This window comes from Enoplosus armatus, chromosome 18, assembly GCF_043641665.1.
Source record: "Enoplosus armatus isolate fEnoArm2 chromosome 18, fEnoArm2.hap1, whole genome shotgun sequence".
Lineage (NCBI taxonomy): Eukaryota > Metazoa > Chordata > Actinopteri > Centrarchiformes > Enoplosidae > Enoplosus > Enoplosus armatus.
This window is the reverse complement of record NC_092197.1, coordinates 19,856,263-19,880,803: the sequence shown is the minus strand read 5'-3', so window position 1 is coordinate 19,880,803 and position 24,541 is coordinate 19,856,263. Positions and strand designations below refer to the sequence as shown.

The window sequence follows — 24,541 nt, the reverse complement described above, 5'->3', positions numbered from 1 at the left end:
ACCATGCTTTCGCACCAGCAGCCATCTGGAAGAATTCAGCAGCTACAGGACAGTAGCCCAGTGTATTGTAACAGGTTGGCTTGGTTTGTGAGGATGAGGACGAGAAAGGGGGCCACACACAAGTGAAGTTGGTCGGGTGTACCAGCCCCGCATTGTGTGTCAGGTCATTCATCTGTGAATCTGTCATGCTCAGCATCTTTCAAACTCCCTCGTCCACAGTCAACGCAGCTGTATCTGTAGTCCAAGCGTCATCAGGGTTATTTCCTCAGACTTGACAAAGCTCCTCCAGAACCATATGAGACATTATAAGATATCATTTCACTCTTTTTGCATGTTTGAATTAAGATAATCTGACAATAAAAAAGATGTACACCTGTGTTTACACAGGATACATTGTCAGAGAGCTTCAATCTTCCAAAAAAATAGGATGAAATATATATTTTTTTTTCAATGAAAAACCCAAATGTGATCAGTAGAGTTCTTTGCAATTGTGAGCATGTTTTGGAATTGTGTTGTTTACCTGCACTGAATGCTGAAATCTGATGACAGAATACAAAGCCTCTAATGTTTCTCCCTCATCTGTGTTTCCGGTCCCTCTTTTGGTGTGCCGTCACTCCACAGTTCCTGTCTCCGACCACAAGAGGGCAGCATCGACAACAGAATTGCAAAGCCACACACAAGGTAAGCGTCAAATGTCAACAAAATGAGCCTGTAGGAATTTGTGCTTTCTCAAACAGCAACTTGAACAGGGACTTGAAGTAATACGCCGATCACTGATCCCAATTTGAGTAACTGTCATTGTTGTGTCGTTTACAAATGCCCTTCGATTCAAATGTTTTTGGGCAACATGAGGTCTGTGGCGCAGAGGAAGTCGTATCAGACAGTTTTTGATAAAAGAAAAACAAAGAGCTCACTGATGATGATTTGGCTGTTCTTAGGGTAGACATTGGAACAGTTGGAGAATGTCTTAACAGTGGAACTAAAACTGTTTACCCCATTGAGTGCGCAGATTTGTTCAGTAAAAGGAAGTCATGGCTTTATAATAAATGATATAATACAGATATAAACTTCTAAAATAACCCTTAAATGTAGCCCTTAAATTTCTTCACAGAAATTCATTAAATGCATGTAGATTATTATATATTCTTGCACCCTCAAAATCAAGATGGCTTCATGACGCCCCTGTGGAGCTTTGGGAACCATCCATTCCAACCATCCACCCTTGCTATAACAACAATTTTGTGCTTTCAGACTATTGGTCAAATGTTTTTCCACCCTGATGACCTTAGATGACCCTTGGCATGTCTTAAAACGGTCATTTCTTCTTCTTACAATGACAAAAAGCCGTATATTTCTTCATACCCTGCGTGGTATCTGCTGTAGCCAATATAGACAGTTTTGAGACATGTGGGACATTCCTCCCCCTCATACGAGGTTTTGAATGTGACGGGATAATGAGCTTGAGGCCTTCCCTGATGGTTCCCATTACTCATGTACGGAGAAGACTTTGCCGGCAATAATGATTTATTTTAATCCTCTCAGTCTGTTATTCTGTGGTGTTATGGAAGGGTAATTTATTGCGCTGCCATTTTCTGCAGTGATATCAGTCACTCAGCCGTTGTGTGATTCATGTGTCCTTGTTTTGAGCCTTCTGCTGCGGGTAAATGTTTAAAGAAATAGTTCAACAGTACAAAGCTGAGAGTCATGATTTGGTTAGCCCAGCTTAGCATAAATACTGTAAGCAGGGCAAACAATCTGTAGTGCGCACATAAAGATTGATTGTAAGTGGTGGGGCCGAATCGGAAGCCCCGGGAGAATTCCCGATGGCCTGGCCAGCTGATTGCCTCAGGCCGGTGTTAAAAAGGCAAAATGAAATGGTTAAATCAAAGTGATAACAGCTTAGCTTAGCTTACCTTTCCGTGTGTTCCCTCATCAGCTATTCAGAACGTCTTCAGCCCCAGGTACAATACAACATTAAAATGCTCAATTGCCTCATTAAAGATACCAACCCACATATCAGCCGCCTACCACGGGAGCCCTTTAGGACGGGGGAAGACGCGGCTCACTGGACACTGGACACAGGCAAAGTGATGTGGAACCACTGGAGGTCATTTTTTAGACTCGACAGCTTCATCTGGCATCAACCTGACCACATCCTTCAATCTTTCTTCTCTCTCTTTCTTTAACCAATGTTGACTGTCTGTTGGAAATGGGAAGTTAACCGCGTCAAAGTCTGATATTTTGTTGGGAATAATAATATAATAATAATATATATAATAATAATAAGCACAATAGATATATTTTTATATTTACTAAATGGGTTTACAAACCCAGTATTTTGTACCTTATGTGGGAATTTTGGAAAAAATGTATATGTGCACAAAATCACACATCCATATGTAGAGTGTATGAAATGAACCATCGTAAGCAAATACATGGATTTCAAAGATATTGTAGTAGTGACTCTCACACACCACTATATGATATAATCTTGAATCTTGACAAGCATCTAACCCTCCTGCACACTGGCCATGGTCTCACCTGTCCTCCCCTGGGACACAGTACCCTAGCAACTCTGAAAAATGGCGTGTGGGCTGCTACACTCTCACATCCACATGACCCGAGGAGGCTGGGGGTTTGTGATATGCTTCTGCTGAGACTCGAGCCATGTTTTGCCCCAGGCTAAGTTTGTGAGTCGGGGTTTCCTCGGAGCAAAAGTAACCCAGAAAGCCCTGAGATAGTCGAAATCCTACAACTCTTTCAGTTCAGTGCCTTCAAAACACCCTAAGAGGAAAGATTGCTGTCTGTCTATTCCACGTGAAGTTAGTTCTCAGGTTCCCGCTAAAACACTCCCACGTAGATCTGCTAAAATATTGTCACTTTTCTCATAATCAACAGACTTTGATCAGAAATTGTATGTGTTTCTCTGGTGTGCTACACAACGGCAAGCCAAGCTACACACTTGATATTGATTATGAAGCATTTAGGGTCAGACTTAGCAACATTATCAGCCGTTATTACGTCAAATACCACTATATGCAGATGACACACCTCTGTTTCACCAGATGACCCCAATTCTTTGACAGCTCTTATTGCTTGTCCCACTGATAGCTATATTTGGATTAGTGGCACTTAATGTTTGGCTCTCCGGCCAAACGGACTAAGATACAAATTGCAGATCTGCAATTGTAATTTTGTGGAGTCTTTGTGGTAAATGGTCATGAATAGCTGAGCATTTCACAGGGCAAAGCTGACGGCAGACTGACTGTAAAGACCAAACCGGAATAATTGGTGGACAAAGACGAGGAGGGTCCTAGACATTTTCAGCCTGAGAAAAAAGGTGAACTTTCTTTGAGAGATGGTAAAAGTGGTCAGACCGTTTAAGCAAAAGTTTATTTTATGTTTGAAAATACATAATGACTAACACAGATCACTCTGTTTGGTTATAAACATCTCCATATGATAGGATTAAAAAAGAAGACAACATATTTACTTGAAAACAGCCACAAATATTTGCTTTAAAATGTGATACAATAAAAAAAAATTAAAAACAATGAATCGGAGGAGGAAAAAAAAAAGACACGGTTTCACTCTGTCAGAGTCCCAACATACATGTGTGGTCACTGAAACCTTGGGGCTGAGTTCAACATTCAAAATGTTCCTCTGTATTTACAACTAATCCAATTAAAACACAGACACGGAACATGAGTAGAACCCATATAACAGCCTAGATGAAAGGTGTGTACGTTTTGTTTGGCTCTGTCAAAATCACTCCTTGGAATATGCATTGGTGCTGCTGTTAAATGTCACTTTGCATTGCATCTGAAGGCATATATGGTATTGACTTAAAGGATAACTCTGGTTTCATTAGTGATATTTCCAAAAAATATTTTTGTAATAATTCTGCATATTATTCTTCTTGCTCTGTTTTTAAATGATTAAAAGTTTGAACAGGCCATGACAAGTGGGACCTTCCTTCCATGTTGATTTTTGCCCTGTTAACTAGTCCCGCACCGTCGCCAGCCGATACGTAAAAAAAAACGCACACTCAAAATGTCACAGCCAAAACTAAAAAATGAGACTCAAGTTGTAATAAACCAGAATTATCCTTTACGTTTGCTCAAGTGGCCGAATTTACCCTGCCCATGTATTGGTTAAACGTCACTAGTAGGGATTTCATGCGATACTGGCGTCATAAAGTCTGTCTTCTCAATTCTTTCTGAATAGCCTACCCTCACCTCAAAACCCACGGGGTTCCTATTGAAGACATAATGTTTAAAAACACCTCAAAAATATGCTGTTTTTTTTTTTTTTTCCCAAAATCAAACGTTACTAAAACAGGAGGAAGTAGTCAGCTTTGTTGGGGACTATTATCAGTGGCGGATGAATCCACATTCTAGTAAGTATTTCTAGCAGCAGGACGGTGTGTGAGGGATTGACTCAAAATAAATTACAGTGCTTATTCCATGGTCAGATCAGACCTCAGGTTTTGGAGGGAGCAAAGCACCCCCCCCCCCCCCCCCCCATTACTAATAGAGTTTGTAATAGTGTTAGCACAGAGGGATAAGATATATCAGGCTTTGGACACACAGTTAGTCAGCAGGATCCATTCATTGCTGGTTTGGGATTTGTTGACAATAAGAAAACTATCACCAGCCGTTGAAAGAACAATAGTGAGACTTAAGTATTAAATGGGGATGCTGCAAGCAGGAAAATGAATCGTGATTTGTTCACTTTTAAGCCATCGTAGCATTTCTTTTGACAGACATTTTTAGGCATCCCTTAGTGGTTTTTAGGGTGCAATAATAAGTACATCTGGAGAACCTGCTATCAAAAAAAAAAAAAAAGCCATTTTTTCACTAAGAAAGCAACAACTTTTGATTGTTTGATAAAAAAAAACTCCCACCAAACCGCTCATTTATTGCAGAATTGTGCGCCCTGATTTGCTGTGCCATCTCAGTACATGCAAAATGCATGTGGACCCATCCCGTATGTGTATATATATATATTTTTTTTGCAGTCTTTGTAGTTTCAACAACATCCAGTTCGTGAAATGTCTGTCGACTGGTCCAGCTGGAGGGTTGGTCGGTTGAAGTTTGAGGAATTGAAGGTTGTGGTTCTTGATGACGTGTGCTGAGGTTCGGAGAGGTCAATTTTGAGGTATCAGAATGTGTACTGGCTGGCCCCTCATTAGGGGAGGTCACTGAAGAGGGTCTTGGGGGCATTATGCCAGCCCCCCCCCCCCCCCCCCCCCACCCCCATGAACCTGGCAGAGAGAGGCAGACAGAGAAATAAATCTCATTATTAACTTGTTATGGTGAATGCGTTAGCTCTGTTTTGGTATCCACCGACTCCTTAGAAAAATGTCTGGTTCTTTTGGTTGCACTATGTTCTCTGGCTGTTTGGTGATGTGTAAATAGTGTACAGTCAAGAGTTTTTTTCCACTGAAAACAGCTGCCTGCTGCTGCTGGAAACCAGGAGCGGAGCTTGCGCATCTGGTCTGTGCCTGGAGCAGAGATACCATATAAGGACATCCGTGCCTCTCTGACATCAGATAGACCCGGCGGTTGATAAAAACTGAAACGGAGCGTTCAGAGCAGTCTGAAGCCTGAGCTTCTGGCTCACAGGGATTACTGTTACATACGTGTACCTCATTATTTGGCAACTTTGGCAACATAGTTAGTATGAATATCCATTTTTCTTTTCTTTCTTTGTGACGAAGTTTTCCCTTCATGTTTTGTTTTCTTTGTTTCATGTTTTGGGAGACTGCAAATAAAAGTCTGCACGTTTTTTGTCTTCCATACATGTCACCATGCTTATGACCACAAAGAATCACAAGACTCTACTTTGGCTTCCCCTCCTGAGGATGGATATCTAACTTTGCCTCTGCCTTTGTATCCGTGTAATGTGTTCCTGATCTTCTCTCCGTCCCTCCCCTGCTGTAGCTGTACGAGTCAGAGTGTGTAGGCTGTGTTTGTTTGTTCTCCTCGGACATCCGTCATCGTTCTTGCTTTTGTCTAAGCCACGGCCTAAATAAGAATTTGCAAGAATGCAACGCGGCAGTCTCTGCTGCCCGGGGCGAGACGGGGCGCTCAGTAGAACCGAAATGACACCATGCTGTCCGTGTGCATCCAATCATATGACTCTTCTCTTAATGCTGCATTAGGCCGTCTGCTTAGTTATTGGATGATAACTAACTAGGCTGAAGAGCGGAGGGCAGGGTGGCTTGTTGATTTATTTATTTAACTTTTGTAGTATTTGCGGCAGTAATACACTGCCATCATTTTACTGTATAATCCTTTACTGCTATGAGGGCCTTTATTTGAGACTCTTTTTTGAGTTTGTATGTGTCTCCCATTATCATCATCATCATCATCATCATCACGCCTGCCATGATCGCACTTCGTCATCTTTGCAGTTATGGCTACTTGTACTTACGTCGAGGCCATGTTGAGCTGTACAGGGGATGTCGGGAGGCCATCGCCGCATCATGTCTGACTGATAGCATGATGTATGGCATCCACCTACAGAAAGGACAGGGGTGGGGGGGGGCGGATACAGTTAATCTAGATCTAGGTGGACCTAGAGCACCTGGGCGGTTGGTGGACAGTTGCTTGTGTTTTGTCTATTTGCTTGTGTTGAGCTTACAGATATGACAGCAAAAAAACAGTTGGCATTTCAACATGTTCCCCTGACTCAGACTGTGCAGAGCTCCTACCTGGGACTGCCCTTTGGCTCCAACTGGAGCCCCCTGGTGAGAGGCCCCATTAACACTCTGCATGCTCATGAATATGCCCCCCGAGTTTGGGAGGTTAAAAGAACCAGGGGAACCTGGAGAGGGAGAGAGACGGAAGCAGTTTAGCGGAAGGGCCGTGCTGAGAAGAACAACCACACACAAAACACAGGCGTGTAAAACTGAAGCAGCGATTTCATACAGCCCTGATGTAGAAATTAGAAAACAAAAAGACAATATAACCCTAAAAGCAACAATGAGTTAAGATCCCGGCATGGTCCATGCGGTGTGTGCACACTGTCCGCAACAATTACTGTGTACAATACTCGTGCCAGCTGCACTCTGGTCCATGCAGGAGCTGCCATTGCTCTCCGACACTGTAGTGGTTCCTGTGGACTAATCAAGCACACAGGAAGGCCAGTGACCGTGGCTGTATGTCGCCATTGGTCAACATTTGCATGTCAAAGTTCACCAAAGTTGAGCTCCGTGGGGGAGCATTTGGATTTGGATTTCGCCTTCTCGAGTGGATCCCCTGATTGCGGCAATTCCAATCATCCCCAAACCTCCTAGTTTTAAATCTTGGCGTGTCCAGGCCTTGTCCTTTCTGACTTCCCTACCCCGTCTCTGTCAGCTTCATGCCCATTTGGTTCCTACTGAATTCGTAATTCTTTGAAAACACCTCACAAGGCCGTGCCTCGCTGATTACTGTACAAACACACAACTTTAGAACTTGATTCACTGATTTTGGTGAAACTGGATGGAAACAGCGGAGTTCTACGGCACAGAGGAAGAAGGTATATATCAGGCTTTGGATGCACTCAATAACTTGTTAGTAGGATATATTCATTGTTGGTTTAGGTCTGCAGATGAGATTTGTTGACGAGAAGAAAAATATAGAAGGTCACCAGACCTGTCATTTTAGCAAAGGATCTACATATTTCTTCCACCACTGTTCAGACGGCGCTAAAACTGTATGATCTCATTTAAAACGGGAATGTACAAAAGCACATGCGTCTATTGTTTTGGATCTTGGAATCACCATGGGACCAGGGGACAAGGATCAATCAGATTTTGCCAGGACCTCTTGTGAGCCAATCATCTTGCCAGCTGTGCCAGCTATCACTACCCCCTCAAAATATGACGCACGATGGCGTCTAATCTCCTACCTATGTCACTCAATTTCATCATTTTTCAAAATAAAGTCTCTCCTGATTGAAACAAAGTGGTTCAGATAATCTCGTTTCCCAAACTGTCTGATAATGCCCTGACCTATTTCCGGTGACGTCACCGTGTATCCCAGTAATCTCAGTAATAACTGTGGTGAATGCAATGTTATGATAGCATAGAAATGCTGTCCAGGCTTACAAAACGAATGCCCAATGTTGTGATTAACCGCGGTTTTCCCTTAAATCTACCCTGTCTGTATGCAAACGCCACTGTCACTATTTATTTGAACAAGTTCTGTATTCACTCTGTCAATGAGAATCACGAGGCTACATTTTCATAGAGGTATTGTGCTGTGAAATAACTGTGCTCGCATCCAATCAAAACACCATGTCCTGCCAGCTCGATTTAATTGATACCTAACGTGCAAAATCGTGAGAAAAAGATTTGGTATTAGTTGACAAAAGCAGTATTTTTGAACTCCTACGTGAGTTGGGTGGGGTAGGAGAGTTGTTGTGGGCAGCAGCAGTCGCTCCCTGGGTCGCCGTCACCGCCGTCTTTGCTGCGTAAAGGTTGGCCTCCTCCTGGAACTTGCCGATGTTCTTCTTATACCGGATCCTCTTGTTCCCAAACCAGTTACAGATCTGGTTTAGGAATAAAAAAAAGAGAAGAAGAAGAAGAAGAAGAAGAAAAGCAGTTTTCTCACACATAATTTGCCTCATTGTTGACTTTGTCAACCATACAAAAATGGACATGTTGACAGTGTACTCAATGGTTCTAACTCAAAATCCAAACTATACAATGACTGTAGTCGTGTGTGTGAAAGGGAGCAGTGTGGTTATAGGAGGAGGGGCAGGGTTGAACAGTGGGAGTCTTCCAGGTCATACCTATGGGGCTTGTAAAGAGCAACCAAGGGTAGACAATAACGACATGTGACAGCTCAAAGGTCATTGGCCACTATGCGTGTGTGTAGGGCTGGTGGCCTTTGTGCGTATGGAGTGACATTTACCAAACAGTTCTCCCTAGAATAACACCGCCTTGCTGGCTTTTTGATCGACTGCAACTACTGCCAGAATGCAGCTACAAGAGTTTTAACGAGAAAAAAAGGAAATCCAACCATGTAACACCTGTGCTGAGGTTGTTACACTGGGTTTGGCTTGGCACCGGCTTCGTTTTTTAAGGCCCTACATGGGCACGGGCCCCCCAATATCTCTCTGACATGCTTGTGAACTATGAACCAGCTGGACCCCTCAGCTCATCTGGAACAGGCTGTCCAAGAAACAAAAAAGTGGCGAAACTGCCTTTGACTTTTATGCTCCAAGCCACTGGAACATCCTACCCACTCATGTTGGGTGTGCTCCAACGTTGTCGTCTTTTAAAACTAAACTGAAAACACTCCTTCTCCTTGGTTGGAATAATACTGTATGATACTAAATTTAAACTGTTCATTAAGCGAGGGTGACCATGTTTTCAAACCCCCAAACCGGGACACTTAAGTGTACCACACGAACATGTGCGTGCTTGAACGTGCACCATATGCATTTTTATCATAATGGGAGACAATCATTTCAGCGCTTAGCACACCTACTGAGCGCACCATGGATGCCTTGAATGTAGCATTTTCGTTGCTGGGAAGGAGTAGGCTAAGCCTCCTGGTGCTCTTTAGAAAAGACCAACTTCCTCTTCAGCATGACTTCTACCAGTTAGCATCCTGAGAGGTTCTGTCAGAAAGAGCCGCAAGCGTCATAGCCTAGCAACAGCCTTGATAACGCTACATTGATTGATTGACACACATACAGACAAATCAGTGTTGAATTCTGACGCATGGTGCATTGTTTATGTTTTTATATTGGGTTAGGTAATAATGAGTCTGTGACAATCCCAGACAAACCGGGACAACCGGGACATTCCCGGACAAACTGGGACAATCCCGGACAAACTGGGGCGTCTGGTCAACATACATTAAGCCCTGTGCTACAATCTTGGTGACAAACAGCAGTGGGGCTTGCTGGCTAGCTACTGCAGCTGGTGAGAGAACCGTTAACATACCAGTTAGAGAGGTATACATTCACACGGTTCATTCAAGAGACGTATTTGTACCATCAACTCATGTCTCATAGCTGTCTGTAAACCATGCCTCTTTTGTGGTGCAGTTTATACTCCGGCAAAGGGGGGGGGGTTCAATAAAAGTGGATTCTGCGACACAGTTAAAAGGTTGCATACTTAAAGGTCAGCACTGTCAAGGCAGCTTGCCACTGGTCAATGATGCGAAAGGTCAGGAAATGGTCAGGCTAATCAGAGGCCACCATGCAGTCTGCACTACATCACGCAGTCTGGAGCACGTACCAGGACCCCACCGTCGACATCACCGATGACATCAATGGATTCACTGAGTCTGTAGTGGATTTAATTTGTAAAACAAGAGACGCAACTGTACCCAAAACTACAGTTAAACCATTTCACAACCAGAAATCTTGGATTACCAGAACCATCCGAGGTGCCATAAGCATAAACACGGCGCTGCTGCCTACAACTCAGGGCTGCTGTCTGGCAACATGGACAATTATAAAGCAGCAGGGAGAAAGTGGAACTACAATTCCGGGAGGGCAATCCCAGAAGCATGTGGCAAGGTCTTAGAAGCATTCAGCGTTTAATCCCAGGTCCTTGAGCTTTGTGACAAATCTGGAGGGATCTATGGTGTTAAATGCCTCACTTCTATATGTGGATCCTTGACTTCGTGTCGGGCAGACCCCAGGTGGTCTTCTGTACTCCCTGTACACGCACGACTGCGTAGCCACTCTCAACTCAAACACTATCATCAAGTTTGCAGACGACACCGCTGTGGTGGGCCTGATCACAGATGACAATGAAAAGGCCTACCTGAAGGAAGTAGAGGATCTGACCCTATGTCTGCTCCTGCTCCACATCTGTATGGTGCATGCACTCCTCCTTAATGTGGTTTTGTCCATGTACCAACACTATTACAGCTCTGAGCCATTGATGTTGCTCCTGAGATTTCCGCCTTAACTGATACATTTTTTCAGTCAACATTTTGTACAGTACTGGACCTAACATTTCACACGCCAACCCCAAAACAACAGATCGAACATGAAACACTGAAACTTCTGTAGTTCACAACTGAACAGGGACAGACCATAAACTGTCTCCACTTCCTCCCGCTGTACAAAAATGAAGCCAAACTCTCCCGGATACGGCCGCTGCCATCTTGCGCCGGTGACCTCATTTAGAGCCAGAGTCTGCGCAGTGGGGGGGGTGGAGCCCCGGCACGAGGTCCCGCCCATACACATGCCCGACCCAATCGCGAGCACACCACAGTCAATCTCAGCTGTCAATCATGACGTTTCACCCCATTTTTATAGCATCAAATAACTAATTAAAACCAAACGGATCAGAAAAATGAACACTGGAACAAACAAACTGGAAAAATGTATATGCACTAACATGGAGGGGGTGGGGCTTATGACCTATACTGCAGCCAGCCACCAGGGGGTTATCGAGACGTTTTGGCTTCACTTTTGGGGAGCTGTTGTGTCGTCCATCTTTATATACAGTCTATGGGACAGACAAACCTGTGCTAAACTTGTGATTGTAAGACATACTATGACAGCCATTTGAACAAATCGAGTTGGGGCGTACATTGTTATTCAAATGTTTCCAGGCGGTGGATCGCGTGTGTGGGGTGACATACTATTTCGAGGGGTTGGTTAAAAACACGCAAGCATGTTTGTGGGCAATATACGGTGACATTGAGGGATTATCCTAAGAAAATTCCTATTCCGATTCCAAGACAGATCTCAGATGCTAAAGGTGCTTCCAATCAGTTGTCCAATTGGAATTGTCCAACATCCATGACAATTACAAAAACAAAAGAAACTGTGCCTGATCCATCGTGGCTGCTTGGTCTCCACCACACAGGCATCCAAGGCAGTTATATCTTTGTTGAGCTTGGCACACAGTCCAGATGGCAACTGCTGGCTGTGCTGTAGTTGGACAGGAAAGGTCTTTGGGCTACTGGTGCTTAGGGAGTGCTGGGGGCTCGTGATTATATCCTATGAGCCCAAATCCAACAGACCACAATGCGATTCTAGATGCAACAAATGTATGTTAAGGCTAAGTGGCTGTTGGAGGGTCTTTGGTAGACATCCACAACTGCGTCTACTGAACTGTTTGAATGTTTTTCTCTGACACTGTTGTTTATCATATTATTTATATTGTCTTATTGAGTTTTCATTGTATTTGTTTTATGTTTTTATGCTGCCTTGCCGCAAAACTAATTCCCTCTTGTGGGACAATAAAGATCTGAAATGAATTAAACTGAACCTGGTTTGGCAGTTTCACCAAGTGTGGAAAAACCGGTGTGAAAATGGCTGTTTGTAATGCTATTTTAATGATTCAAGGTTCATTGTGATCATTCAGAGAGCAGTGGGATTCCTATTTTGGGGAAGTGAACCCGATATGGAACGTCATTGGTATCCATCTCCTGAGCATCAGTGATGTTGGAGCGGGGAGGTGTCTGTGCAGAGCCAAAAGGATACTGAAAGACAATCGCCCCCCCCCCACCCCCCCACCCCCATACATTTTGATTCTTAAATGCTAATCTTGAGATAATGAGCCTTAAAACTCATGACTTCCATTATATTGTTGGCTATCTTTTTTTCAGCGACCAAGCAGGTGTTTTTTTACTCACCTGGGACACAGTGATCCTGCACTTTTTAGCGAGCTCCTCCTTGGCCTCTTCACTGGGGTACGGGTTGCTCAGGTGTGAGTAAAAGTATTCATTCAGGATTTCCGTGGCCTGTTTGCTAAAGTTCCGCCTTTTGCGTCTAAGAGAAGAACAAGAGATGAGAAAACAAAAGTAAACAAAATAAACAAAAAGCACAAAAAAAAAAGAAAAAAAAAAAGCGAGGGTTACGGCAGCACAATCCTGTAGTTTTTTTCTAGAACAGAAAATACATGTTTTTGACATATTTAATCTGCATCTATACATGTTTGTGTAAACTGGATGTTATTAAGTTTTTCCAATTTAACGACAATATGGATTTAAAGAAGCTGCTTTTGAACTAGGCTTATTAAACTGGTATACCTAACCAACTTCCAGAGCAATCCGGAGCTGCCTACGAAATATTTGTTTAGACAAGACCTTTATAAGTACTCATCTTCATCTTCAAATAGAATAAACTCTATATTGAGGTTAACTCATTATACCCAAGAGGCTGCATTGGAGAATATATTTGACTGAAGATTTCTTCAACAGTGACAATCTGGCCCAGCAGTTGTTGAGATATGGATACATCTTGCTCTGGAGCAAAGTGTTGGATAGATCACCATCTAACTTTAAAGCTCCACATGTACGTTTTTGTGCTCCACACTCACCTAGCATCCAGGAACCTGGAGCGCAGGGTCATGACAGCCTCACAGGTGCTCTGCTTTAGCTGCACTTGGATGGAGCTGAACTTGCGGTGAATAATGTTTACCATACGTTCAATCTCCTTTGGTGAGATGGGCCGCGTCCGGGACTGCTCCCTCAGCAGGTTCATGACATGGGTGGTGAATTCATTGCAGGCCTAATAAAATATTAGTCATTAGCTAAACAACAAATTTGAACCTTGGATGGACTTTTAATTGACTAGAAGACTGTTCTGAAATAAAAAAAAACTGGGCTGTTGTCCACATCAGGTACAGTATTTCACTACGCAAAGCCTAATGACACTTGATAATAGAACCTAAGTTTTAAGCTTCTGAACCTTATCATTTTCAAAAAATATTCCCAAAGTTTTGACTGTGTTGGTCTGAGAAATGTTGTAGCCATCAAAATAAATGGAAACATCAGTGAATACTTGACATTTTCTGTTGTATTTTTTTTAAAGATTTGATCTAGTGGCAAAATGTACACAGAACAAAGTACTGATCCCTGTGGAACTCGGAACACTTGGAGGAGGAGTGGCTCCAGTTGGATGAAGACGTCGAGTCCATCTTGGAAGCAAGCCAAGGGTGATGCTGATAGACGTGTCAAGAAGATGACCACCATAGCTGAGAGATTCAGGCTAGAGAAGAAATCAGAAAAAAAAACCTACACCAAGAACAACAGAGAGAGAACAAGATCCACCAGCTCAGGCAGGAGCTGAAGAGCCTGAGGCGGCATTTCAAGGTGGCGAGCGAGGAGGAGAGAGGGGCTCTCTCAGGCCAAGATGTATTGGAGGGGGAGGAAGAAGAGGGCAAGGAAGCGGGCGGCCGTTTCAGCCAACTCATTTGGGTCAAATGAACAACGAAACAGCTGCTAGGCCAGAAGCACAGTGGCCAGCCTAACTGCTCTAAAGCTGGGATCAACCATTTTCTCAGAGACGCATCCAGGGAACAAGATCTGGGCCACTGTAAGGCCTTGATCAATCCATCAGCACCAACTCCGGCCTTTGGCAAGAAGGAGCCTTGCTTGAAGGAGATCCAGAAGGTGGTCAGGGAGGCAAGATCAAGCTCGGCACCAGGACCAAGTGGTGTACCTTACAAGGTATATAAGAACTGCCCGAGGCTACTCCACAGGCCCTGGAGGATCATAAAAGTCATCTGGGGGGGGGGGGGGGGGGGGGGGCAAAGTTGCTCATCAATGGAGGTGTGCAGAACCCCTTCTGTGGATTACCGAAGGAGGAAGAGTCAAAGAACATCAACCAGTTCAGAATGATCTCGCTGCTCTGTGCTGAAGGAAAGATTCGCACATTGACACCTGGGCCCAGAAAGGAGGGATTCTGAAGGTACCAGGGTGTCTGGAGCACACGGGCTTCCCTGATCAGCTGGGCGACCACACCCACCTCACTAACGCCTATGGTTCCATACCCCACAAGCTGGTGGAGGTGGCATTAAACCGGCATCAGTTCCAGTTAAGTTCAGGGACCTCATTCTTGACCACTACGACAGCTTTAGTCTGAGAGTCTCTTCCGGCCTGGGCGAGGCTGTTTGACTGTTGAAAGACACAAAAAAACAACCGACGGCCCAATGAATGTGTTCTGTCACTCAGACATGAGCGGAACCAGGCCATTGAGATCAATAAGATTCTCATGATACTCTAAAAGGGTGTCATGGTCCACAAAGTCAGAATCTTCCTTTTCCAAACACGAAGGTGAGATTGGAAATTGGTCTATAATTGCTTATAGTTTGCGGATCAAACTCTTAAGTATGCCACACCAAGAACAATTTGACCACAGATTAGGAAATGTAATTGAAATCCAGGGATTAGATTCGTAATAAGAGTGAACAGAAAAATAAAAAAATAAAAATGGTGGGTAGTCTTTTAAGGTTGTGATAGTTCAACCAAAGAACCCAGGGGGGAAACAATCCTGCTTCAAAGCTACTTGGATTTTTACAGCTACCTTTCAGACCTGTCACAACTTCATCCAAATCTTAGCAATCAGTAATTAGCCACTCGCTCTTGCCTCGCGATAACTTCCCCACCCACCTACTCACCTGCCTTCCATCATCAGAATAACATATTCACAGTAGCAGAAAACAGAAAGTGTTTTGAAGTGTCAGCAACAGCTACAGAAGCAGTGACTCGCCTGTTCATATTTCTCGAGCTCTGTGTGGTATATCTGTCTGATCTGTGTCAGCTTGGCCCTGTAGTCGGAGCGTTCGATGGAGTTGTCAGACACGGCGCCTGCTGCTCCGCCCCCCTTCTCTGGTCCAGCCACCCCCTCCGCCAGTAGCATGTTGTCCAGTTTCATCAGCTGGGCGTCCGGAGGCTCTTCTTCCTGTGCACCATAGATACTCAGAACTGACAAACAAAGACAAAAACACTGCTTACACCACGGCGGTCACGCGTGCAACCGGAGCGATGCACGAATTCCGACAGACACCACAAGAGCGGAGGGAAAGAAAAGTGTTTTTAACGCAAGGATTGGAACGTTTGATTTTGCATCCTTTTGGGAGAGTATTATTATTACACGTTGTCAATACTGTCACCTAAGAAAAATAAAAGACAAAACTTCTTGAAAGGTCAGACTCCAGCACTACAGCCCTGTTACACAAATGCACCCAATGTTCATGTTCAAATATTTGCAACAAGTTACAAATTCAACACCGAAATGATGATAATAATCACAATTATTATTATTATTATTATTTGTTCTTTCTATTTCTTGCTCATATACACACACACACATTATACACAAAACCGCACACATAAACACAACAATATAACGCAAACACACACACACACACACACACACACACACAGGGGCATGATGAGGGGCAATTATTATGTAGCTGACAGCACCAACCTAACTACTCTCCTACCTCCTGCACTCCCCGCACTGCTGCAGTGCATCCAGCCGGGATCAGCCAGTCACCTCCCCTTCCACAGTGGGAGGGGGCAATATTTTCATTGTGTCCCTGCACACACGTTAGGAAAGTGGGTGGTCCTGTAGGCTGCCATGTTTGATAATGCACACCCTTTGATCGAACTCTACTGAAAATGGAGGGTTGTGCTGACTTGAATCTCTCAGATGAAATGCTCATACTGGCCCACTTCACCCCACAGAGAATTCTACCACTCGTCACCTGAAGGAGACACTCTGTTATCCATGATGCATTTTCCCTTTTCTTTCTTTTGCATTGTCTACACGCCTCAGATTGTTCATAAAAGCCTGAAAAATTACGCCGATTCTCACAATAAAAATGTTTGGTTTTTTTGCTGACGATCTTCCATATTTTTTCTCATTGCCATCTCAAACCAACAACGAATGCATCCTAAAAACAAGTATCATGCGTGTATCCAAAGCCTGACGTATCTTATTCCCCATTGCCATAGAGCTCCGTTGTTGTGTCTTGAGACACACCCGCTAACGCCAGACAAATACAAGTCTTGAAATTCTCAGTTTACATTTTTTTTCAGTAACCTAAATCTTCAGAGACAGTCAATAACATCCTGCATCCTATTCTCAGCGTCACAACTTGTTGCCAGATTTAGCTCACAGGTGCCATTCATCAGCTATCATTTACATCACAGGGGGGGGCAAAACAGGATTATCATGTGAGCACCACACTTATTAAATATGACAACAGACAGCTCATGAGGACAATAGTATATCGAAATATATACGCTGGTCCTTCTAACTACCAATGCCAAGACATGCATTTATTCTGCAGATGTTGAATGCACACACACACACACACACACACACACACAGATGCGTAGATGGTGTGGCAGGTGGTCTATGTCTTCTTTGATAAATTGCGGCCTGCGTGCAGAAAGGGCAGCCGTTTGTCCCTGTGTCCTCGCTGCCTCATTGAAATGGGCCGGATCATTCCACACAATGGCGGCAGTAAATGAGCAGAATGCCGAGGTGTGTAGTGCGAAACACTTTCACTCTTCACCCGCATGTTGAACATTTACAGAGCAGCTACAGATACTTAGAAAGGAAACAAAACAAAAAAAAAGACTGAGGGAGTTTTATTTATCACCGCAGACCAATCTGAATCTTCCTGACAGAGGGAAAAAAAAAAATCGATATTCACTACGGAATGTAAATAATTTAATTCCCGACCACCCCCCAACCCTTTCTGCTTGCCTGTGTGTGGATGTAGAGAGGCTGAGGGGGTGGGCGGGTTCCCCTTTTTTTTTTGCATGGACATGCCAAAGATACTCGGACATAACAGAAGCATTACAAGCTGCGCCAATGGTATGAAATGGCGTACACTTCCTGTCTCCCTGCTGCCTTATTTTGCTGCTTATTTTATCCGTCTAATAATACCCCCCCCCCCCAAAAAAAAACAGTTAAATAATAACGATAATAGTGTTATTAAGCAAAGAAACACACGTTTCATTTCAGTTTTAACTTTCAGTTCACGGCCGGTTCAGCACCAGCAGCGAGAGGTGATATCTGCGTTGCCAGATCTCATGTTGCAGAGACGGAGACAGGTTTCTAAACAAAGTTCATTATTCTCCTGATTGTGAATGTTCAGAAGATGTGTGGCTTGTGAAAACGGGCTCCAATATTTACTTGGGTGACTACGGGCCGAAAGGAACGGGTCATAATCTGTGCTCACTTTCACTTGGCTCCCATTAGGAGTGAACAGACTCAGGACCTGCAGCCGGTCTCCTAAAGGGGGGGCGACACAGGAAATGACTCGGAGTTGAGCCGTCTCCTCTCTAAACCGTCTCTGGACACACGGCGTGCAATGCTGCTTCTGCTCATTACATTACACCAGAAAGGGTACGGTATAAACAAGGTCCCTAGATTTGAGGACCACTGGTTTATTGACCAACGTTGCTAAGCAAACCCCAACTGCATATCTGTGCTATCTGCCGGAGAATGTGGCTAAGCTAACGTCACCGGTGCATGCCTTTGGACTCATATTTGTGAAAATGACCTTGTGGGACAACCTCTTTAAAGTCTATACAATGACTGTCCAAGCATGCTCAGGGAGCTATTGGCGGCGGGGGGGGGGGGGGGGGGGGGGGGGGGTTTCCTCCAACCCTACTATTTCTTCTGGTCTTTGTGCTGTTGACTGGTAGAACATGAAATCCTGTGGAACTCGGTATGTTAAACCAGCTGCATTACCGGAGAGTCATTATTTCTCCTGACCTGCTGCCGTGATGCATACATTTTCATCACCAGAGCGAAGGTGCCAGTAATACAAATCTAGTATTCATTCACTGCCGGCCCTGTCAACGCATGAGCGTAAAGAGTCCCAGATACGCACATAAGATTGCCGCAGGACGGCAGGTGTATCCTGTTGCTGGTGAGGAAAAAAAGAGGGCTGGGAGGGGAAAGAAGCTGGAGGAGTATGTTAGGGTTGCACGAGAGCCTTTTATTGGCAAAAGAAATACACAGCCGTCCGCCCTCTAAATCACCGGAGCACCCATTTCCAAGTATAATTTAATCTTTCACCGCGCCACTTGATGCTGACTTTGCCCCCGTGTGATGACGTCGAGGGAAGACGAGAGGGAGAAGTGGGGAATCGTAGAGTGAATGAAAGGAGGGTTCGTACGCCGAGCCGATTGAAGCAGCGACAAATCTCCTGAATGCATATTTCAGGAGTTTCATGCCAATACTGCCGCGGACGCGATTGATTTCTCCAAAGCTCCCCTCGCCGTGCTGCGAGCCTTTTGTTTTCCATGCCTGCTGACGTCCAGCTTTGGTGTGAGAAAATTAGTCATGTTAACGGTTCTACATGACACACTGAGCAATGCGGCGTGACTCGCTGGTTATAGGTCGAAGCGGATTTTTGTTCGTCCTTGGGTTCTTGTAAACCAAGTGATACTGATTCGCAACAGTTTTGAGACTCGGCAGATACGTTAATCAACAAAATGAACTCATGCTAATGTTAATGGAAAATGCCAAAACGGGTGGCTTTTCTTGTGAAGCATATTTCCTGCGAGGGTTGCTGTAAAGAGTGTCGCAATTGACTTCATAGCTGTGCGTTCACATATTTCCTGATACTAGACAAAAACCTACAAAGCAAAGTGGAAGGGAGCTCTGTGGGACTGTCGGGGTTGTGATAAAGTCCAAGATCGGTTAGGCCTCCGTTGGTGAGCCATTGCAGAGAAAGCATCTGACGGGAGCGAGCCTAGTCGCCCCTGCTAACCGTACCTCTGTTCGATTAGCCTGCTGTTAGTGCTGCATAGGAATTGATAAGCCATGTCAAGACACCTGATGACATGTACATTCTGTGATTTCCATGCGTGGATATCATAGTGTGCAGTTGTTCTCAGTAGCATATGAAACTCATGCGTTACTGCCCTATTGAAACGTTGACCCAGCCATAGGGTTGGCGGGTTTTGGATGTCGGACTTGTATTAATAGGACTATTAGTTTGATTATTATTACTGTCAAGCCCTGTATACATTATCCTCAAAGCCTCGTTAAATTGTTGGGCGTCACTTCTGACCTGATGTATGTATAGTTTTACTTCCGATGCGTTTCAGACCACCTTCCTTTGATACGTGCCATAAGTGGGTCTACTGTACTTGCTGTGCTGTATTAACAGCACCCCAGGGCGAGTCCTATCCTAAATATTTCTCAACCAGCTCCCCCTATCCAACATCAGTCACCTTCATCACACCGTATAAATAGAGAATATGTATATATTAGAAAGTATATTATAAGTCATTGGATTATACAGAGTAACGGGGGCATATGTGTCTCAAAAGACTTGAGACTCAAAAGACTATGAGTAGAACTATTCTATTCTACTTCCATTGTATTTGTGTCTCAGCAAAAGTCCAAAAACCTGGACAAAAAAATTAAATAATCAAGCCTAGCGTCATGACATGATGCTTGTCCCGTGTTTACATGTGCAAAGTTGACTTTTCTGTCTTGAGGGTGGTGCTCAAGGAAAGCTTGCAGAGGAACGAAAGTGGAAAGGGGCCGCCTTCTGGGATGGCATGAATGTTAAATGTATACTTCAGGGCACATGCAAAGTTTGAGACATCTTGGGGAAATGTTGGCCCGAGGACTGTGAGGTCAGGGGGGGGGGCAGCAGACACATGCAAAAAACAAAAAACGAGCCATTCGAGACGTGGGAGTGCTATCCATGAGTATCCATGTTTACATCAGCTCTAGAACTGGATGTTTCTCTGACAGGCATTTGAATTGGATCAGGGATTTTAGCTCTGGGCTGATGCATAAATTGCTGCCTATAAATATCTCTAGCCCTAACCCACAGCAGCTTGAGGCCCTTAAATCTTCTGTGGACAGATTCTACATGGTCCTTTTAAGTTTATGCGTTTGCCTTTTGGCAGATGGCAGTGACAAGTCAACCGAGCCCTCCGTTTCAAGAGGCTGGCTGCCGTCATGAATTCATTATATAAGAGCGTGTGATGAGAATTGCTTGTCTTTGTAAAATGACAACTCTTCCTGCAATGTTCGTGTAGCTGCGGGGTATTGATGCAGCTGTTTCCCTACTTTGATTTGTCCAACAGAAAGTTGTCTAAACAAGGACAGTTTTACTTTTGCACCTTCTCAAAATTATCTTTCTATGGGCTTAATGTCATCAAGCGATCCCAAGGCAGAACATCTCTGCCTAAATGCCATCTCCTGCAGCTCCTAATAGGTTTTTTTGGCCAGTTTGGGAGTGATTCCATACATAATGCTTGTGAATGGAGAAATGAGGAGGTAGCAGGACATACTCGTGCAACAAGTGGACGCAATTCATCCAAAGCTTTGAGGAGCAACAAAAACCACATCGGGGATTTTGAGCACTCCAAACACTCCAAACCACGAGTCACAATGTTCGTTGTTTTCCGGCTGTCGAGGACGCAGCCGGTGGCAACATGGCGAAAACAGCGTCCCATCTGTTCTTTAACACACACTTTAAATAATGAACACGGAGACAGATTTATTTGTCTCTCATTAGCTCTTGGTCCCGAGTCAGCTGGTAAATCAACTTAATGATTTCAATTGCCCTCACTTCCCTTTCTTACAGCCTGGGCTCAGAATTGATTTAAACACGGATGAAGTGCAGTTATGACTCTATGTGTGGCTGACTAAATGCAAATGCCGCGGGTTTAAAGATTGCCTGTTCACAGGTCAGTCGATCCGTCCGCCCTCCAAGAGCGTTATCAGCAGTATTACTGACATGACTACCGTGACGCGTGGTGTGGCTATTCATGTTCCCCACAGGAAGACTCTGGTAAGCCTTTAGTTACATTTGTGATGTAACTAAAGTGGAGACGCATCGTCCATCTTTATATGCAGTCTATGGTGCAGTCCCCCCCCCCCCCAGCGGTGAAAGTCTTTTATCCAGTAGAACTTCCACTGCTTTCACCTGCAGGACTCTGAAGTGAAATGATGTGGAGCCGTTTCCTTTTGGAGTGTAGTTTCTTTCTGAAATCAATATTCTATTTATTATATATGGGCAAGAGCCGGGACCTCCCCAGATTGAGACCAGCATCGGGGGGCCAGTTGCTTAATGTGTAAATCAAGAGGTCCAGGATCACAGAGAGGGTGCTGGTCCGGTCACTGGACATGGACAGCGCTGCCCCCCCCCCCCTAATTTAGACATTAAACATTACACTAAATGCATTCACAGATTTGGACGGTCACATAGGTGTCGGCCCCAATTCGGGGAGGTCCCTGAATCCTGTTTCTGGCAGGATCCGGCACACATGAAGCCCTGGGTCAGGCTGATTAGCAGCAGGTGCTCTCTTTCTTCTAGTTCTACCAATCACACACACACACACACACACACACACATGTGGGACTTTCAGTAAATAGACACACAACTGATTGTCCTCGGTGACCCTTTTAACCCCCCTCACCCCCCCCCCTTTGGCGATCACTCACCTGTTTTCTCCTTGATTCCACAGAGGACGCTGAAGAGCGCAGGCTTCGCCCTGTGACAGTTCAGCCCGTGTTTCCTGCACCAAAACACACCAGAGGACACAAGCCTCAGACATGATGCACCACTCAGCGCCCACGAGCCCGGGGACGACTGCAGAGTGCACACGCAGTAAATCAGTTTAAAGGGTGCAAACAGCTGCCCAGTAAAGCCGAAATGCGATTTATCTCTCACCTTCGGACATCACATATTTATTACATTTATATTATATCTCAACCAATGAAAATCTTTTTTTTTTTTTTTTTTTATTTGACTTCACCCTGGTGAACCGTTACAACAGAGGTAACAGAGGGAGACGAGCATGGCAGACGGGCCACAGAAGAAGAGCGGGAGGCTTTTTCTTAAGCTAGGTGTGATATTAACATATGTAATTCATCATATTAAAAGCTCTTTTTTTTTCAAGATTTTTTTTCACTGTGTGTGTGTGTGTGTGTGTGGGTGGGGGGGGTTTATCTGGCTGTTTATGAAGTCAGCACAGTGATGACTTCGATCAGGATTTCCGTGCAGCGCAATTACTCTGGAGGCATACAAACTCATACGTACATGTAGGTGCTGGGGAACAATGTAGCAATCAAATCAAATCAGCTTTATTAAGCGATCACGCTGTAATAACAGAATAGGTACCCAGCAGTTAAAAATCACATCAATTCTTGGTAAGATCCCGAGTTGTTACCCCCTCATTCCATAACTTCTCGTTCCCCAGCACCTAGATATATAGCAGTGGCCTGCTGGTACACCGTTAAGTTCAAAACATTACGCCGTGACTCCGGAGTAATGATGATAATGAATAATGGAACCTAAAGTGTTACTGTTGTCATTTTAAAGGATTAAAAAGTGAATGCCGCTATATTTCACAGCTACAGAGGACCTTCTTGTATAGTGAGTACTTACCGGATACCGTCAGGATTGCGTTCATTTTGTAAATGTGGGAAAGAACGCTCTGCAAAAGTCAGGAACAGAGGAACAGAAGGCGGGAAATACACAATGCACAGAGATGCCTTCATGTGAAAGTGGTGTGTACGAGTGGTGTGTGCCATGGCTCCTCTCGTTGTTTTGCTATTTCATAATAACAGGTCTGCTAATGTTTATGGTTGAGACATAAATGGGTAAGAATAAGTTAAAGTGATTCATCCTCGTTTTTTACGGTTATTAAAGCTGCAGTAGGCAACAATATTATTTAATTACAATTTTGGCTGAAACAACACATTTTGAACACTGCACGTCACTAACAATATCTAACTGAAGGGCTCCTTTAAAAAAAATGTGTGTCTGTGAGCACCCCCCCCCCCCCCCCCTCTTTGTATTTAGTCTTTTAAAAAAAAAAACTGGACCAGGTCTGAATCAAACAACCAATCAGGGGGTTCTGTGTTTTGATTCCTTCTGTGGAAGCCCCTTGTTTTGCACATGATTGGCCAGTTAACGTGCAAGCTAACCCTGATTGGTTGTTTGATTCAGACCTGGTCCAAGTTTTTGTTTTTAAAAGGCTAAATACAAAGGGGGGGGGGGCGGTGCTCACAGACACACCTTTTTTTTTTAAAGGAGCCCTTCAGTTAGATATTGTTAGTGACGTGCAGTGTTCAAAATGAGTTATTTCAACCAAAATTGTAATTCAATAATATTGCCTCCTGCAGCTTTAATAACTTCATTTGAAGGTGTATTTAGCACCCTGCCCCCACATTTGGATATCTGTCTAGTCTTTGAGACCTGTAAAATTAATATTTCTAATGAATGCATCATAATACAGCACTATGTTAAACGCCCCCCCCCCTTGCGTCCATTCACACTCATAAACTTAGGAAAAGCAGGACGAACTTTGCCTGCGCCTCATCCAGACTCTGGTCGGTGACGGCCATGATCTCGTGTAGGATACTCCCGATGCCCCGCTTCCTTCCGGCTCCCGGCGCCGAGTGTCCGGCCGGAGTCGGAGTCGTGCCGCTCGGAGCCTGCATCGCCACCCGGCCCTGATCCCTGATCCTCCACTGTCTGCCCCGCTGTTGTGCGCAATCGATGCGAAAGACAAAAAAAAAAAAAAAATCAATCAATAAAGAAATCAATTTTTAAAAGGTGCGTACATCCATCAGAGAGGGGGGGGGGCCAGGTGGGACCGGAGATGCGCCTCACGCACCGCGCTCCGTTGACGAGAACGCAGCGAGTGTGAGCGAGCCCCTCACCGCACCGGCGGGGCTGCGCGGTGTGGACGGAGGAGGGAAACTCCCACCCCCCCCCCCTCCCTGGAGAATGTTTTTGCACACGTGGAGTCTCGGCCGGTGCTGATGCTGGCAGCAGCCCCAC

The 24,541-nt window shown here is 44.5% G+C and overlaps 1 protein-coding gene across 1 annotated transcript; it reads right to left on the bottom strand.

Annotated features, from left to right (window-relative positions):
- Positions 1 to 6,488: 6,488 nt before the first annotated feature.
- LOC139301686 (pre-B-cell leukemia transcription factor 3-like) lies at positions 6,489 to 24,198 on the bottom strand. The gene is made up of 8 exons (XM_070925130.1): positions 24,062 to 24,198; positions 22,195 to 22,268; positions 15,466 to 15,680; positions 13,292 to 13,482; positions 12,606 to 12,741; positions 8,385 to 8,541; positions 6,719 to 6,831; positions 6,489 to 6,524 (listed from the first exon to the last, which is right to left on the bottom strand). The coding sequence occupies exons 1-8, from the start codon at positions 24,196 to 24,198 to the stop codon at positions 6,489 to 6,491; spliced, it is 1,059 nt and encodes a 352-aa protein (XP_070781231.1).
- Positions 24,199 to 24,541: the final 343 nt, after the last annotated feature.

Coding starts and splice junctions, on each gene's coding strand:
- LOC139301686 (XM_070925130.1), bottom strand. CDS start 24,198: ATGCAGGCTCCGAGCGGCACGACTCCGACTCCGGCCGGACACTCGGCG. Junction 12,742..13,291: donor TCCAGGTTCCTGGATGCTAG/GTGAGTGTGGAG, acceptor TTCTTCTCTTAG/ACGCAAAAGGCGGAACTTTA. Junction 6,525..6,718: donor GAGCCAAAGGGCAGTCCCAG/GTAGGAGCTCTG, acceptor TCCTTTCTGTAG/GTGGATGCCATACATCATGC.